This window comes from Crinia signifera, chromosome 19 (assembly GCF_055691185.1).
Source record: "Crinia signifera chromosome 19, ASM5569118v1, whole genome shotgun sequence".
Taxonomy (NCBI): domain Eukaryota; kingdom Metazoa; phylum Chordata; class Amphibia; order Anura; family Myobatrachidae; genus Crinia; species Crinia signifera.
Window position 1 is genome coordinate 71,334,034 of NC_139226.1, and position 17,789 is coordinate 71,351,822.

Consider the following 17,789-nt stretch of genomic DNA (forward strand, 5'->3'; position numbering starts at 1 on the left):
TTATATGCAGCATGTCAATATATTCACCTTTCTTGGCTGACCCCTCATTGAGAAATATCATCAATGGTATTGTGGCAATGTGTATGATTGTGAGTCAGTGGGAAGCAGCGTTGTGCTCAGTATGATTGGACAAAATGTGTTTGTTTTTTTAAAAGATCAACAAAGTTAAGACTCTGAGTAGCAATTTATTTTTGTCTCTTGCCCAGCGTGTATGGATCACAATTGTAGGGAAAATCGCTGGGCTGATATAGCATATTTTTCCCCTTGGGTGGACAGTTTTCCATAGCAGGACGCTATGGAAAGCCGTCCACTCCCTCACTCATCTGCTGGTAATACTAACAGATGAGTGGCGGGGCCAGCGATGATGCGGGAGTGTGTATCAGTGCTCACCACTAATCGCTGCATAAACTTGAGCGGCTTCCAGCTGAAAGTCGCCCAGTGTGTATGGGCCTTAAGAAAGGACAACTAGATCTAGAGGAGGTGATGAGGTATGAGCTTAGTACATACCCAACATCACTGTTTGAGGACATGCACATTCTGAGAAAGGCCAATAAACCACAATTACCCCATGCCATTAATGAGCAGTGTAACAATCAAACATCATTTGATGCTGTTTCGTGTACAGAAATAGATGTTGTTGACAGAGGCTTATTGATACGCAAGCTGCAGTGGAACAAGGGAGATATCTATCGTAAAATAGCAGGAGTGTATGCAGACTTTACAATTAAACACTATGGGATGGCAACTGTTGTGTTCGATGAGTATTACACAGGTCATTCAATAAAGTATAATACACATAAGAGAAGGCAATGAAACATCCATCATCCAATAGTTCACTGAATTTGAAAGGAAGCAGGACGAATTCCTTTCAATGGAACATAATAAATTACTGTACAACTAATCAAATTAATGGTGATGAGAGTCTGTATGGTTTTTCAGGCGAAAGGTGGCGCTGACGTGGACATTACAAAGGCCGCAGTTAACAGTGCACAGGAACGTTCCACCACGCTAATTGGAAATTATTCTGACCTGTTAGTTCTCCTATATTACGCTGAAGCTAATGGCAAACCACTTTATTTTAGATTGTTTAACCAGTCAAAAGACACCCAAAATTGTATCACATCAATAACTTGAAGTCTATTCTTGTGACGTATGTGCACAGTTGTTATTTATTCATGCATTCACAGGATCTAAATTCACCTCCCGTTTTTATGGTGTTGGTAAAAAGTTGGTATTCGAAAAACATTTAAAAGGTGATCATGTCCTTCATTTCTATGCAACTCCATTCACTTCACCAGGTGCGAACCATGCTGATATAGAAAGTCTTGGCAGACAAGCAATGCTTGTTATTTTTGGTAGCAGCAGTAAAAGTTCTTTGGCAGTTGTGCGTTACCAGACACTTATGAAGAAAGTTGTCGCAGCCAAATCGTTCGTTCATCCAGGACATCTTCCTCCTACTGAGTCTTCCAACAAATTTTATTGTCTAAGATTGTACTATCAAACCATGACATGGATGAGTATAGCAAGCGAAATGAATCATGTGAACTGGGGTTGGAACTTGATGGCGATGAACTTGTACCAGTAATGTGTGATAAGAATGTTGCACCAGACACTTTACTGAAAATTATACACTGCAGTAGTAAAACTGGTTCCAGTGGTAACCGTTGCAGTTGCAGAACTAACGGACTACCATGCAGTTCTGTGTGTGGATCATGCCAAGTTAGTTATTGTGACAACCAGGTGTCAGATGAACTAGAGGACAGTGATGAGAAGTAATAGATAATGAAGGGTACTATTTGACCCCCTATTTCCGCACATTGACCCCTTAAATGGACAAAACTACAGTGTATGTGCACCGCATGGGGGGGGGGGGAAATGGATGTAACATGTACAGAGATATTTAGATTTGGGTGTTTATCTGCTTAGACCTAATCAGGAGAAAATGACTGGGGGGGGGGGGCACTATGAGAGGGAGGGGATGGGGTGTGCCAGTGTGCCAGTGGAAAGAGAGAGAGTGGAGAGCAGAGAGATGGGGGGGGGGGGGGTAATTATACATAGACCCTGGCCTTTAAAGTACACAGGCCCACCTCTTGGCGTCAAAAGTGAAGGATGTAGTAGTGCTCCGGATAATGGTGTTTGGCCTATGCAAAAGGGGGCATGTCCTTGAGTGTAGTGTACCACACCATATAATACTTCTACACATTATGCAATTAATAGTAAACCCCATTATACTGTACTTACCCCTTATACATCATCATCCCAAAGGGAATGAGACCAAATTCACATAGTGCCACATGGATTGAGCCAAAATTCACATAATGCCACATGGATTGAAACAAAATTCACATAATGCCTCACGGCACATGCCACATGGATTGAGACAAAAGTCACATAATGCCACACGGATTGAGACAAAATGCACAATAAATTTCATGAACAGGGACATTGCGCTCCAAAGGCGCGTGTCAAGAATTTACACCATAATGCCCATTACACGTTAAGCCACACACACTATAACATCTATTATGTATTATGCCAAACACCGTAATGCCTATTACAAATTATGCAACATAAATGCTGCTTACCTACATGCTAGTTGCCAGGGGTGACATGTTCGTGGCCATGTGGGATTATATGTTTGTTGCAATCTGGGATTACATGCGCGTTGCCAGGGGGGTACCATGTTCGTTGCCATGTGGGATTACAGCTCATTTCCAGGGGTTCTATGCTTGTTGCCATGTGGGATTACATGTTCGTTGCCATGTGGGATTACATGTTCGTTGCCATGTGGGATTACATGCTCATTTACAGGGGTTATATGATTGTTGCCATGTGGGATTGCATGCTTGTTGCAAAGGGGAATACATGCTCGTTGCCATGTGGGATTACATGACTGTTGACATGGCGGTTACAATGTTGTTGCCATGGGTGTTACATGGTCATTACCATGGGGATTACATGGTCATTTCCATGTGGGAATAAATAAATGCTCATTCCCAAGAGGGAATATATGCTCCCTGTAATGGGGGACAGCCACTGCCTCCGGGAACTGTATGCACTGACAGGGCAGAGAGCCAGCGGTTGACAGGCTATATTCACAGAGCTGCAGTCCCCTACTCTTGGCTAATTTAAATCCCCCCGTCATTTCTGACAATTCCCCCCCCCCCTAACAGGGACAGCAGCCAGTGGGAAGGATTGTATGCACCGACAGCCGGGGGCTGTGGCAGCATGAGATTTCCAATAGTCATGAGTCCAGGCTAGTCTGGGTCTGCCCTGCCAACAAGTGTGAGGAATCTAAGAGCAGCTTTTTTTAGCTGTTGAAAGAGCAGCTTTGATTGGCTGTTTGATTGGCCATACAGACACCACCACTCTTCCTCCGGTTGCGATCATGCACCTTGGAGTACTCGTTATGAAGTGCTTTAAGTCTGTTCACAACCTTTTGCTGGGTTTTATGGATGCCACGGGCAGATAGTATTTTTAAATGTTGTAGTACAGTCAAATCCTTGACCGTGCCAGTCACTTGCTTCTTTATTTCCTCATCCCCTCTCACAGCCAACAGCTCCAGCACCTCCTCATCCATCTCTGTGGCATTAAATGGATGTCACCTGATCTCATTCCCCAATCGGCTTGCTTTTTTACGTCTTGTGCGAAAAACCCAGGTCGCACCTGTTCGCGTCTGATCATAAAAACCATACAGTACGTTTAAAGAAAAAAATAATTGTTGTGCGTTTAAAAATGAGAACGTTTATAGGACCATTTTCCAAGGTTACCAATGGACATCTTGAAAATAACAAAAATTAATTGAATCATAGGAAGGAAATTAGTTAGTTTTATATAAACACTAAGATTAATCTAATTCAAAAGAGAGCGCCACACACCTGAACATATGTCTTAGAAAATTCATATAAAATTTATTTATAATAAAAAGGAAAAATACATTGAAAACACAAATAAAATCACAAAATACAATATCACAGATATAAATAACCCAATTGGGAATACAATAAAAATAATTATTAACCACTTAATCATAGGTTACTAGTAAACCCAGCTCTTAAACAATTCCCTGCATATGGAAAATAAAATATCCATCAAATGTAATTTCCAAGAAAATATATATGTAGGTGGAGCCAATTAAGAAGGTGATCCTTTAGAATCTTGGAAAACTTTTCTTTTATTTGAGGAAGATGTGCACATCTAAAAAGTTTTAATAAACCATTCTTTATTATCAAAGGGTTTCTCAGGAGGAAAAAGTTGCGCTATTGTATACACTTTGAGACCAGTACCTCTCTGATGTAACGGTACTTGAATACAGTCCCTGCGGTAGCCTTCTGTGTCGAGGCGCTTCCACCCGCTCGGCTCCAGCTATAGTCAGCGAGCCGGTGATGTATTTGGCATAGCGGGGAGCACCTTCACTGACCTTAGATTTTGTATCGGTCCACAGTGTCCGGCTTTCCGAATAGGCAGGTAGTTGTAAATCAGCTGTAATTGCCGCTTTGGAAAATGTCTCGCTCTCTGTATTGCGCCGTCTCCTGAAGTGTAGAAAGGGTATCAGCAGGTAAGAGGGGGTTTTAGAAGTAGTAGTTAACGATCCTTGACGCGTTTCTCCGCTGAAATATAGTGGCGGTTTCTTCAGAAGGAGCATAGTAGCTGGAGAAAGGTCTCCAGTATTTAAAAGGCTAAGTAGCCAATCATACTTCTTAGTGGTGGAAAGTCAATTAATGGGTTCAGGTGTGTATTTAACTCATCAAGAGCTACAGGTGTTTATCATGGAGCACGGGTGTATATCTTTAGTTAACAGATAAATTTCTATCCTAAACAACCCTATTGCAGCTCAGGATAGAATAATAAATAAATACAATAACAGAAAATACAAAAATATATATATAAAAGTCACATTGACAAGGAATGGCATCGCTACGTATATCAATCAAAAAAGAAAAAGATAAAACAAAATACAAAGAAAAAATCATAGATAAGTATCATAGAATTGACTAATTCAACAGTCATATGGAGCCGTGGCTCCACTGGTAAGGTGTCCAGTCCATACAACTGTCAAAAACCTCAGCATCATGAGTTCAAGTCCATGCAGAGACCAGAATGTGAGTCAAAAATATTTGACTTCGTATTTTTCTCCTCCAATATTAAATTGTTATTTTGGTCTCTCTAATTGAAGTGCATGAGATTAATTGTGTTTTAATCCACACATATATCATATGTACAATATTATACATATGTATAACATATCATTATTTAATTTTAATTTTGATTAACTATTAATCCCGGCCTCCTCAAAAGATTTACAAAAAAACTTTATCAGATATATATATTTTCAAAAATATGATGAGACACTGTTGATGAGGACATCACAAAAAATCTAACCGTATCATATGATCCTATTGTCAGGGTAATCAAATAAACAGTTGATCATATCTTGATGTAAAATTATTATGCAAGGATCAACATTTAACAAAAGTGTATATAGATAAATAAGTCACTGAAAAGTGATAGTGAATACAAAAATTCAGCAGAAGAGAGAAATTCTTTAGTGAACATTATTCAATTCAATGCATTCGTTGAGACCTGCAGGGTGCAACGTATTTAGAGCAAATATCCAATAGGCTTCTTTTTTACAAAGATGATTAAATCTATCGCCTCCTCTCGGGGTAGTTTGAATACTCTCTATTCCTTGTACTTTTAAACACTCTACGTCCCCATGATGTTTATTCTTCACATGTCTAGACAGACTATGTGTCAAGACACCTTTCATTGTGTTCCTCCTATGTTCCAGGAACCTAGTATTCAAGGGACGAGTTGTCCGACCGACATATTGTGCTCCACAGATACAGGTAACTAGATAGATAACAAAAGTTGAAGAACAATCTATGTGGTTATTGATGGCATAAGTTATACCTGTAGCTGTGGACACAAAATGAGTCCCAATTTTCAAAAATTTACATGTGATACATTTGGGTCTTGAACAATGATAGCAACCTTTATTTCTCTTAGAAAGAGAACTTGTATTGTTCACAGAACTCTCATTTGAGAAATGACTCGGGGCAAGGGAATTTTTTAAAGTAATATTCTTTCTAAAGACAATTTTAATGAACTCCTAATGGAAGCCCGTGAAGGAGCTTTGGCTCAAACACAGGCTTCCATCTTGAGTAGAACAAGAGACAAAAGTGAATCGAAGAATCTAGTCTTTACGGATAGTTCCACGCCCATATTTGTTTCAAAGTTTAATACTCACTCCAGACAACTGAGGAATATTGTTACAAAGAATCACGAAATTCTTAAAAAAGATAAATTTTTGAAAAATACACTAGAAGAATATCCTAAAATTGTCTTTAGAAAGAATATTACTTTAAAAAATTCCCTTGCCCCGAGTCATTTCTCAAATGAGAGTTCTGTGAACAATACAAGTTCTCTTTCTAAGAGAAATAAAGGTTGCTATCATTGTTCAAGACCCAAATGTATCACATGTACATTTTTGAAAATTGGGACTCATTTTGTGTCCACAGCTACAGGTATAACTTATGCCATCAATAACCACATAGATTGTTCTTCAACTTTTGTTATCTATCTAGTTACCTGTATCTGTGGAGCACAATATGTCGGTCGGACAACTCGTCCCTTGAATACTACTGTAGGTTCCTGGAACATAGGAGGAACACAATGAAAGGTGTCTTGACACATAGTCTGTCTAGACATGTGAAGAATAAACATCATGGGGACGTAGAGTGTTTAAAAGTACAAGGGATAGAGAGTATTCAAACTACCCCGAGAGGAGGCGATAGATTTATTCATCTTTGTAAAAAAGAAGCCTATTGGATATTTGCTCTAAATACGTTGCACCCTGCAGGTCTCAACGAATGCATTGAATTGAATAATGTTCACTAAAGAATTTCTCTCTTCTGCTGAATTTTTGTATTCACTATCACTTTTCAGTGACTTATTTATCTATATACACTTTTGTTAAATGTTGATCCTTGCATAATAATTTTACATCAAGATATGATCAACTGTTTATTTGATTACCCTGACAATAGGATCATATGATACGGTTAGATTTTTTATGATGTCCTCATCAACAGTGTCTCATCATATTTTTGAAAATATATATATCTGATAAAGTTTTTTTGTAAATCTTTTGAGGAGGCCGGGATTAATAGTTAATCAAAATTAAAATTAAATAATGATATGTTATACATATGTATAATATTGTACATATGATATATGTGTGGATTAAAACACAATTAATCTCATGCACTTCAATTAGAGAGACCAAAATAACAATTTAATATTGGAGGAGAAAAATACGAAGTCAAATATTTTTGACTCACATTCTGGTCTCTGCATGGACTTGAACTCATGATGCTGAGGTTTTTGACAGTTGTATGGACTGGACACCTTACCAGTGGAGCCACGGCTCCATATGACTGTTGAATTAGTCAATTCTATGATACTTATCCTCCTCGAAGGATTTTTTCTTTGTATTTTGTTTTATCTTTTTTTTTTTTGATTGATATACGTAGCGATGCCATTCCTTGTCAATGTGACTTTTATATATATATTTTTGTATTTTCTGTTATTGTATTTATTTATTATTCTATCCTGAGCTGCAATAGGGTTGTTTAGGATAGAAATTTATCTGTTAACTAAAGATATACACCCGTGCTCCATGATAAACACCTGTAGCTCTTGATGAGTTAAATACACACCTGAACCCATTAATTGACTTTCCACCACTAAGAAGTATGATTGGCTACTTAGCCTTTTAAATACTGGAGACCTTTCTCCAGCTACTATGCTCCTTCTGAAGAAACCGCCACTATATTTCAGCGGAGAAACGCGTCAAGGATCGTTATCTACTACTTCTAAAACCCCCTCTTACCTGCTGATACCCTTTCTACACTTCAGGAGACGGCGCAATACAGTGAGCGAGACATTTTCCAAAGCGGCAATTACAGCTGATTTACAACTACCTGCCTATTCGGAAAGCCGGACACTGTGGACCGATACAAAATCTAAGGTCAGTGAAGGTGCTCCCCGCTATGCCAAATACATCACCGGCTCGCTGACTATAGCTGGAGCCGAGCGGGTGGAAGCGCCTCGACACAGAAGGCTACCGCAGGGACTGTATTCAAGTACCGTTACATCAGAGAGGTACTGGTCTCAAAGTGTATACAATAGCGCAACTTTTTCCTCCTGAGAAACCCTTTGATAATAAAGAATGGTTTATTAAAACTTTTTAGATGTGCACATCTTCCTCAAATAAAAGAAAAGTTTTCCAAGATTCTAAAGGATCACCTTCTTAATTGGCTCCACCTACATATATATTTCCTTGGAAATTACATTTGATGGATATTTTATTTTCCATATGCAGGGAATTGTTTAAGAGCTGGGTTTACTAGTAACCTATGATTAAGTGGTTAATAATTATTTTTATTGTATTCCCAATTGTGTTATTTATATCTGTGATATTTTATTTTGTGATTTTATTTGTGTTTTCAATGTATTTTTCTTTTTTATTATAAATAAATTTTATATGAATTTTCTAAGAGATATGTTCAGGTGTGTGGCGCTCTCTTTTGAATTAGATTAATCTTAGTGTTTATATAAAACTAACTAATTTCCTTCCTATGATTCAATTAATTTTTGTATCTTTAAACAGCAATCCCCAGAATTGCCTTTGGGAGCAGCCATAATAATTTATATGTAACCAATGCTATTTGGTCTAGTTAAAGAATAGTGGAGTCCTAATAGGATATTAACAATATCGCGCCCGATTTGTGTAGTCTATATCTTGAAAATAAACAACTTCCAGTTTCCATATGTTGGTAGACTTTTTTTCTGTCGATCCGTACTCTTGCTAAAGGCGAAAACCTTTCACAGACCTTTTGTTAGAATTTGTTTTAGGTCTGATGTTATAATGTTTATTCTAGCACTCACCATCTTTGAAAAACCATGCAGTTCCTCTTCCCTTCCTGGGGTGTCGCTGTCTGTTGTAGTGCTTCTAGCACAGTGTGGTCTGTATATCAGCACTGATATGCAAACCAGACCTGTGCTAGAAACACCGCAGCAGACAGCGACACCCCAGGCAGGGAACAGGAACTGCATGGGTTTTCAAAGATGGCGAGTGCTAGAATGAACACTAAGTTATATTCACCCGACTAATCATATTTATAGTATGTACTGTAGTAGCACCTTCACTTTCCAAAAGTTTTGAGAATGACACAAGTAGTAACAGTGTTTTTAGACATTTTTTGTCAGATGTTACTAAGGTATACTGAAGTAGAATTACAAGCAATTCATACGTGTCTAAGGCTTTTATTGACAGTTACATTATGTTTATGCAAAGAGTCCATTATTTGCAGTGTTTGCTTTGGCATGATATCAGTCAACTGGGCCACATACTGACTGATGGCCACCCATTCTTGCCTAAACAATGCTTGAAATTTTGTTTAGTAAGGGGTGGATGTAGAGCTCAAAGTGGTCATGCAGAAGTGGGGGAACTAATTTCTCAATATTGCCTAATTACCCCCCTCCCCTCCCCCCATTAGGCAGAGACAGGGCCAGTGGTAGGGTTTCTGCTATCCCCCAGCAAACTAGATGCTTTTCTGTGAGAATGACTCTGCAGAGCCAAAGTGGAGGTTAAAATGTTCCACCTCACCATTAGAGGTCCGCCCCTTTTCCCCTCACTTTAACCCTGGGTGGATGATAACACAAACCATGGTGCAGTGAACAATAAAAGGTAAAAAAATATAAAATACAATTAGTCCCTCTGATCCTCAAGGTGAATACGTTGGTATATGCTAAATGTTCTTATTTCAATGGATGATGATGTGTAATTGGTCCTGCAATATTCAAAGGGTACGGTGATGATCTTTTCAATAAAGATTCTTTATTGTGAAGGAATGGTGTTTCTGGCTTTTAAACTCTGTTCACAAATGTGGAAAAAACATATAAAGAAAATATTTTATGACAGTGATATCTCTTTCATAATATTAGTAAATAAATATATTTTTTGTGAAGGGAACGAATCTCCAATTTTTTATCTGCCTTATTACTGCATACCTCTCTCACCTCAAATTGAGGGTCGAGGAATCATATCATCAGTTCATGTTCCAGAAGCTTTGCCACGGGTTATAAAAGACACTGCTATATGCTTGAAAGTGAGGTCAGTTACGTCTATCTTTGATTGTGTGTAAAGAAGTAATAGTACTGGTGGCGCTGCTAAATCAAATGTAGGAGATATCCTAGTGCTTGCTGGATGTTCTTGGGCACCCTGAAGCCTTCTTCACAACTAATGAACCTCTCTCCTTGAAGTTCTTGAGGATTCAGTAAATGGATTATTGAGGTCTTAACAGCAGCAATATTATTGCTTGTGAAGCCCTTTTTGTGCAAAGTAATGTTTCCTTCCAGGTAACCATGGTTATAAGAGGAAGAAAATGATTTTAAGCAACACCCTCCTTTTAAAGATTCTAGTTTATTATCTAAGTTATTGTAACTCAATCTGCATGGCCCAGTGATCTACTTGTCCTCGTCAACACTCGTTACCTGTTAATGAGTGAATCCCAGAAATGATGGGGGGTTTTCTGGTTCACTCGCAAAAGCACAATCACTCTCTAATGGACAAAACCATGTGCACTGCAGGTGGGGCAGATGTAACACGTGCAGACAGCCTTAGATTTGGGTTGGGTTTTACTTCAATGTGAGATCTATACTGCAGTGTAAAATAAAGCAGCCAATATTTACCCTGCACAGAAACAAAATAACACATCCAAATCTAATTCTCTCTGCACAAATTACATCTGCCCCACCTGCAGTGCACATGGATTTGTCCATAAGAGAGTGATTGTGCTTTTACGAGTGAACCAGAATAATCCACGATGTCAGCTGGGTTGTCATCATAAAAACTGTTACAGCAGACAGAGACGAAAGCATAATAAAATATTCTCTTAAATATTATCAATATGGGAAATTCCTACATTTCTAATTTGTTTTTTAAACAATGTTTTAAATTAAACATGATCTCCACTAGTTTGTGATACATTTGAATGTCTTATACCAAATGGAATAAATTCTTTTTTTTTTCCTCAAAATTCTACACTCAATTTGAAAAAAGTTTTTTGCAAATGTATTTATTGCAAATTTAAAAAAAAAAAGAAATCACATCTAGAAAATATTCACAGCCTTTTCTCAATACTTTGTTGATGCATCTTTGGCAGTAATTACAACGTCAAGTCTTTTTGAATATAATTCCACAAGCTTGGCCCACCTACAGTATTTTTGTACATTTTCACCCATTCCTCTTTGCAGCACCTATCAAGCTCCATCAGGTTGAATGGGAAGCATTGGTACACAGCCAATGTCCGATCTCTCTAGAGATGTTTAATTGGATTCAAGTCTGGGCTGTGGCTGGGCCACTCCTTTGATATCTTTGTGTACTTTGGGTCAATGACCTGCTGCAAGATGAACCGTCGCCCCAGTCTGAGGTTGAGTGCTCTGGATCGGCTTTTCATCCAGCATGTCTCTTTACCTCTATCCTGACTAGTCTCCTAGTTCCTGCCGCTGAAAAACATCACCACATCATGATTGCCACCACCATGCTTCACTGTAGGGTTGGATTGGCCTGGTGATGAGCGGTACCTGTTTATTTCCAAACATGACACCTGGCATTCACACAAAATAGTTCAATCATTGTTTCATCAGATCAGAGAATTTTGTTTCTCATGATTTGAGAGTCCTTCCAGTGCATTTTGGCAAACTCCAGGCAGGCTGCCATGTGCTTTTTACAAAGGAGTGGCTTACAACTGCCCACTCCTCCATACAGGTCTGATTGGTGGTTTGCTGCAGAGATTCCTCTCCACAGAGGAATATCGTAGTTTTGACAGAATTTGCCACAGGTGGACTCCAATTAAGCTGTAGGAACATCTTAAGGATGATCAGTGGAAACAGGATGCACCTGAGATCAATTTTGAGCTTCATGGCAAAGGCTGTGAATACTTATGTACATGTAATTTCTTAGTGTGTGTTTTTTTTTTTTTCATGTTGCCATTATAGGGTATTGTGTGTATACTTTTAAGGAGAGAGTTTACTTATTCCATTTTGGAATATAGCTGTAACCTAACAAAACGTGGAAAAAGTAAAGTGCTGTGAATACTTTCCAGATGCACTGTAATAGCTTTCAATTTTTCTCTCAGCAGAAATCCCCCAATGAGGCCTGTCAGCAGTTGGAAGAAAAAGTAAAGGATCTAGAAAATGAAAAGGATGCAATGAGGTGATTATTAATTATCTACTAGTAACATTGTCTAGTGATAACACGCCATCTAATTGGCTTCAAATGACAGGCTGGGTTTAAAAAATAACAATGTTTTGAAAGGGTTTTACAAATTTTTTAAATTTGTCAATGTTTAAAGGATTGCTCTAATCAGGTGTAAATGTAATTTTGGTGAAGGGCATTCAGTTTTCATCCACCATGATTCAAAGGGCAGTATTCAATGCTCGCCGTTTGTGGGAATCCTTACTGTCAGAGGACAGCAAGGATTCCCTGGGAACATTGAATATGGTGAGCGGTCGGTGCAGGAGTTTAATTGCAAGGGTCACTTGTTTACAGCATTTAACCCCCTCGCCAGCCGCATTGAATACGGCCCATTGAGGCAGCTGTCTTGTCTCTATCTCCCATGACCTTTCCAGTTTCTTGAATCATGCAAGCTAAAGTTGCAGTAAGTAGTACAGCACAGTAATGTTAAAGACAGTTATGGTATATTCCTTCCACAATGTCTAGGTCTACAGTCATAAAGTCGACCACTATACGTCTACAGCAGTGATTTTCAACCTTTTTACCTTGCGGCACACTAAATAAGATTTTAAAATTGCCAAGGCATACCATGAGATCCCCACAGGGCAAAACACAGGCCTATTGCCCCCCCATATAAAAAACAATCACACTGGTCCCCACAGGTAACACAAATAAAATACATTGGCCCTTTAAATGAAAAGAAGAGCCCAGTAAATAAGACTTGAAATGGTGGTGGCTGTAAACTAGTTTGGGCATCTCTAGATCTGGAGGCACACTTGAGAACAGCTCAAGGCACAGTGGTTGAAAAACACTGGTCTACAGGCTCAAAAGGGCGACATGAGTGTGTCATGTTTTTTTGTGTCTATGTCGACATAGGTCAATATGGACACTGTCTAAGTGTACTGCGGCACACCATTATATTCTCCCACTACACCATAGTGGATGGTATGGTATGAAATATCTGCACCCCCTCTTACATCATCTTCCAAGTTTTGCACTGTGGATTACAAATTCATCCATTGCAATCTGAACCAGGACTCTATTTGGACACTGCCCTTGCCAAGGCCGGATTGAAGCCACCTTAAAGGACAGCTTACCATTGTCACTCCTAAAGGGGATCCCTCCATCTGCTGCAAGCCATACAGCAACAATTACCCCGCCATGCGTGAGTGTGAAATAACAACTGTCCATACCAAGCTTCTCATTTCCATTGAGCCCAATAGGAACATGATCTGTACTAAGGAAGTTAAGAGGGATGCTATTCCTTTATCAAAGTACATTTATCACATTTCGTTTATTGCACCGCTTTCTCCTTTTTAGAAATTAATTTTTATAGAGATATTATTGTATGTCAATTTTTAGCATGTTTATTTTGTGAACGTGGTTTTATTATTAAAATGTTTTATTAAAAATGTTGTTTAGCAATTCGTTCCTCATAGCGCAGTTTTCCTTTCTTTCTTATGGTATGAAATACCGCCTGTCTACACATGTTGGCTTAATTATTTTTTTAAACTTCATGTCGACCTTTTGACCATGCCGACCTTTTGACTATTGGCCAATAGTGGTCGATTTTATGACTGTTGACCTAGACATTGTAGATCTAATGACTGCATACCGTTAAAGAATGTGGAGTAGAGATGGGTCGTTCGCGAACGAACCGGATCTTTTGAACGGATCCCATCCAAGAACGAATGAGCCGCCGACCCCAAAAAGGTGATCCGTTTCAGTTTACAATGCATTTTCCTGATCTCAGTGCTGCCACCTGTGGCAGCTGAGATGTACTACCTCTGGAGAACTGAGCACAGTGCTGTGACTACAAGTGATAGAAAGATTAGCTGCTGCTGCCAGGGATGGCCATCGGTGCAGACGCCATCGATTGTTGCCATCGATGGCGATTCTGCACCCAGCCATCGATCAGTGTTTTTACTCCGTCATGTATATTCCCCCTTTTTTAAAAAGCGAGTCAAGGATCCGTCTAAAAGATACGTATCTTTCCACTGAGAGGTCCGTCGGGTCCCGGCTCAGCTTAATGAGCCGTTTTGCCCATCTCTAATGTGGAGGGAACTCTATGGATTGGGGGAAAATAGTGGAGAAAATCAAGTACAATTTTGGATATTACAGCATCTGAGTGAACATTGCAAAGATCTGTGTACCTTGGTGGCACTATATAAATAAAAAGTTAATAATAATTTCACTAAAAGTAAATTTAGGATTTTGGGTGAAAATTGTGACACTGAATTACAAACACAACATTAGCAAATTCCTCAGTATCAGAAATTCTAATCTATCTTGAGCTTTGTCAATTTGATTAATATATGAAGTTCTAAATAGGAACAGTTAAGGCTCCCATACACTGAGCCATTTTGGGATGATTACGCCGAAATTGGCCCAAATCGGCTCAGTTTGATGTCCCCTCAGATCCAGCTTGTGGCGGGGGGGACAGGCTGCTCATAGTAGTGGCGGGCATCGGGGTTCGAGCGGTGGCTTGGAGGCTGGAGCATGTAGCGGCATTTTGCCATGCGGCTACTGAATATTTTGAAATCACTGGCCGGACATTGATTGGTTCAGCCAATCAGCGGCCTTCCATCTGATTGGTTGAGAGAATTCTCTCAGCCAAGCAATGTCCGGCCAGTTTTTTCAAAATATTCAGCAGCCACATCAATTGCATGCGATTTATTGCATGTAAAAATGGCACATCAAGTGCCAGATCGCATGTGAGCCTATCGAGGAGCTGCCGGGGGGGCTCTAGGCAAACTGGTCCAACTTGACCTTAGGAAAAATCAGGCCAGTGTATGGGGGCCTTTACAGTGCTAATTTTTAAAGCTGTTTACTTCCTATTGACTGGGAATAACATTTTCATTGGATAGAAAGCAAGTAGGTTGACATGCATGAAGGTTGACATGGGGCTTAGTTCGACAGGGTCATTAGTCGATATGGGGAAGGTCGATGGTCAAAAGGTCGACATGGGGTTTTTTTTGTCCCAAATGTCGACACAGTCAACATGGACACTAAAAAAGTGTACCGCGTCCCTTTGCATCGCTCACTGCTCTTGCCATGCTACGGCACACTATTTTATTCTCCCACCACGCCCTAGTGGATGGTAGGGCATAAAATGCAGTACTGCCTGTTGGCACATGCCGGCTCATAAAAAAAAGTGAAAAACCTCATGTGACCCTGTCGACCTAACCACATGTTGACATTCAGTCTTGTCGATTTTCATGCTTGTCAACCTAGTGACTGTATCCCACTTCTCCTCTGAAATGTGTTAATTCTCTTCATTAAATAAGTTGTAGTTACTGAATTTATTTATTATGGGTTACACCATTTAGTGTTTAATAAGTGACAGGTACTGTATATGGCAATTGCGGATAGATCATCATTGTCTACACAAAACCTGGATGAGTTTATGGTAACTAGCTATTTACTTATTTACAGTGATATTCAGAATAACAACCTTCGCTGTTTTGATTCTATTATATTATTAACTTTGGGGCAGATTTATTTAGCCTGTAAAAGTGATAGTGGTCGGTGATAATGACCAGCCAATCAGCTCCTAACTGTCAAGTTATACGCTGGGTTAGAAAAATCATGGGTAGATTTATCAAGCTCGGTGAAGTAATAAAGTGTCTGTTTTTTATCACCGGCCAATCAACTCCTACCTGTCATTTCTCTATCGTCCATCCTGGTGACACAGCTCAACCTTGGGATGTAGTTGGGCCGCAGGAGCCAGGCACCTATGCTACTTCTTTAAGAGGCAGGCTCCTCCTTACTGCATATCAGTTTTAGGTGCCCACAGGAGTGCTATGCTATGGGCTGCCAGCTGCATCCATTTTTAGAGTTAGCTAGGGGTTTGTTTTTTTATTAATATTCACCTAGTTAGTGCAGGTTACAGTGTGAAGCTTCCAGGGGAAACTTCTTTACACTGAGGAGCACAGCAGAGGCTGACAGAAGCGTGTCCTGTGCAGATTTCTGTGTGCTGAGAGATAGATATGTTTCTCTCAGCACAGCACTCTGACCTATGATTAAAGGTGAGGTCTCCTGGGCCCTGTGGAGAGACCTGATCCAGCTCCCTGCTTAGAGGGGTATCATTGGTGATGGACCCCCCCGCGATGGTGATGCCATTTTCAAGGGTTTACAGGCAAACGCCATGTGGGAAATGAAGCCTGTTACAGAAGCCCTGCATAGTTGGGCACTTCCAAGTACAACAACTGGTAGCAGCTTAAGGGTGAGGCCGCCAAAAGAGCTCCTCTCCCCGCTGAAGCAGGGACTTGGTCTCTTACTTCACTGTGGTCTGGCGCCCTTTTCCCCATACTGTGCGGAGCTGAGAAGGAGATTTCTCACTGCAGACCATTGTGATGGTTTCTTCTGAGCAGCGCTTCGCCGGTCACCACTGAGGGTCCATAGCAACAGCGGCTGAATGGTACACTGGTTATATTATTCTGTATCAGCGCCTGACATTTTGCACTGTCAGAAAGGTGTATTTCTGCTGTTGTAGGGTGTTGCAGGCTCTTAATAGGCAGAGGGACGATCTCAGTAGGTCTCCAAGGCTTTTCACTTCCACACAGTTGTCTGTGAGTTCACCCACCCCCTCACAGGGGGACCCTGCATTACTGCAGGCTGTGCAAAACACTGCACAGAGTGTGCACAAAATGAGTGCCTTTATGGAACAGTTTGTTCAGGTACCTGAGTTTACAGATGTAGCTGGCCACATCTTTGCAGGGGATAGCGATTCTATCGCCAGCCCCCGCCAGCGGCCGGCTACTGCCAGGGGTGCGCGCACACGAGACGCTTGCGTGCCCCATGGCAACGGAGCTTGGTGGGGGTCCCCGCCAATGTTCCCTCTAATTTTACGAAGTCTGTGTGCGGCATAAGATTTTGGCTGTGCAACTTTGGAAGGAAATTAAAAATTTTGTGTGTCACTTATATATAACTGGAAAATGACGTTCAGCATTTGTGTTAACTTTACTTCAAAATGATTTTAAACATTCAAAACACAGCACACAATGTAGTTAATGGGTGAAACACACATTAATTGAGTCCACAACTGCATAAAGGGACCACTGCTGCTTAGTGCGCTCTGTTCTAATGTCTGTGCGCATGCTCGTCGAGTTGTGTGCGCGCGCACGTGCGCACAGCTTAGAGGGAACACTGGTCCCCGCTGCCTCCCCCCGCCGTCACCGCGGGTCCCCCTCGCCGCCTGACACCCCCCGAACTGGGCAGCATCTCCCTGAAGTGGAGACTGGCAGGGAGACGCTGCCCAGCCACTGCGATACTGGGACGCGCGGGAGTGTGAGATGCACGCGTGTCCCAGTCCCTATTGCTGGCGCTCGCCAGTGAAAGGGATCTGGCGGGCACCGGCCACGGATGGCAGCGGCTTCATCTGTACCTCTCCCAGACAGCCTTTATCTACCCCACCTCCACTTAATGTTGATTCTGAAGGAAAGGTGGAAAAATAGGTATATGATGGTGGTTGCGCTATGCAGAT

The 17,789-nt window shown here is 40.6% G+C and overlaps 1 protein-coding gene across 5 annotated transcripts in view; it reads left to right on the plus strand.

Annotated features, from left to right (window-relative positions):
• The window catches only part of CCDC30 (coiled-coil domain containing 30), a 502,866-nt gene that overhangs the window by 242,471 nt on the left and 242,606 nt on the right, over positions 1-17,789 (plus strand). For 4 of the 5 annotated variants that reach the window (XM_083162765.1, XM_083162761.1, XM_083162764.1 and 1 more), the window contains one exon: positions 12,207-12,283. In XM_083162765.1, coding sequence (XP_083018891.1) covers positions 12,207-12,283 — 77 coding nt within the window. The remainder of the gene's footprint in view (positions 1-12,206; positions 12,284-17,789) is intronic. The other variant, XM_083162762.1, reaches the window with a different exon arrangement.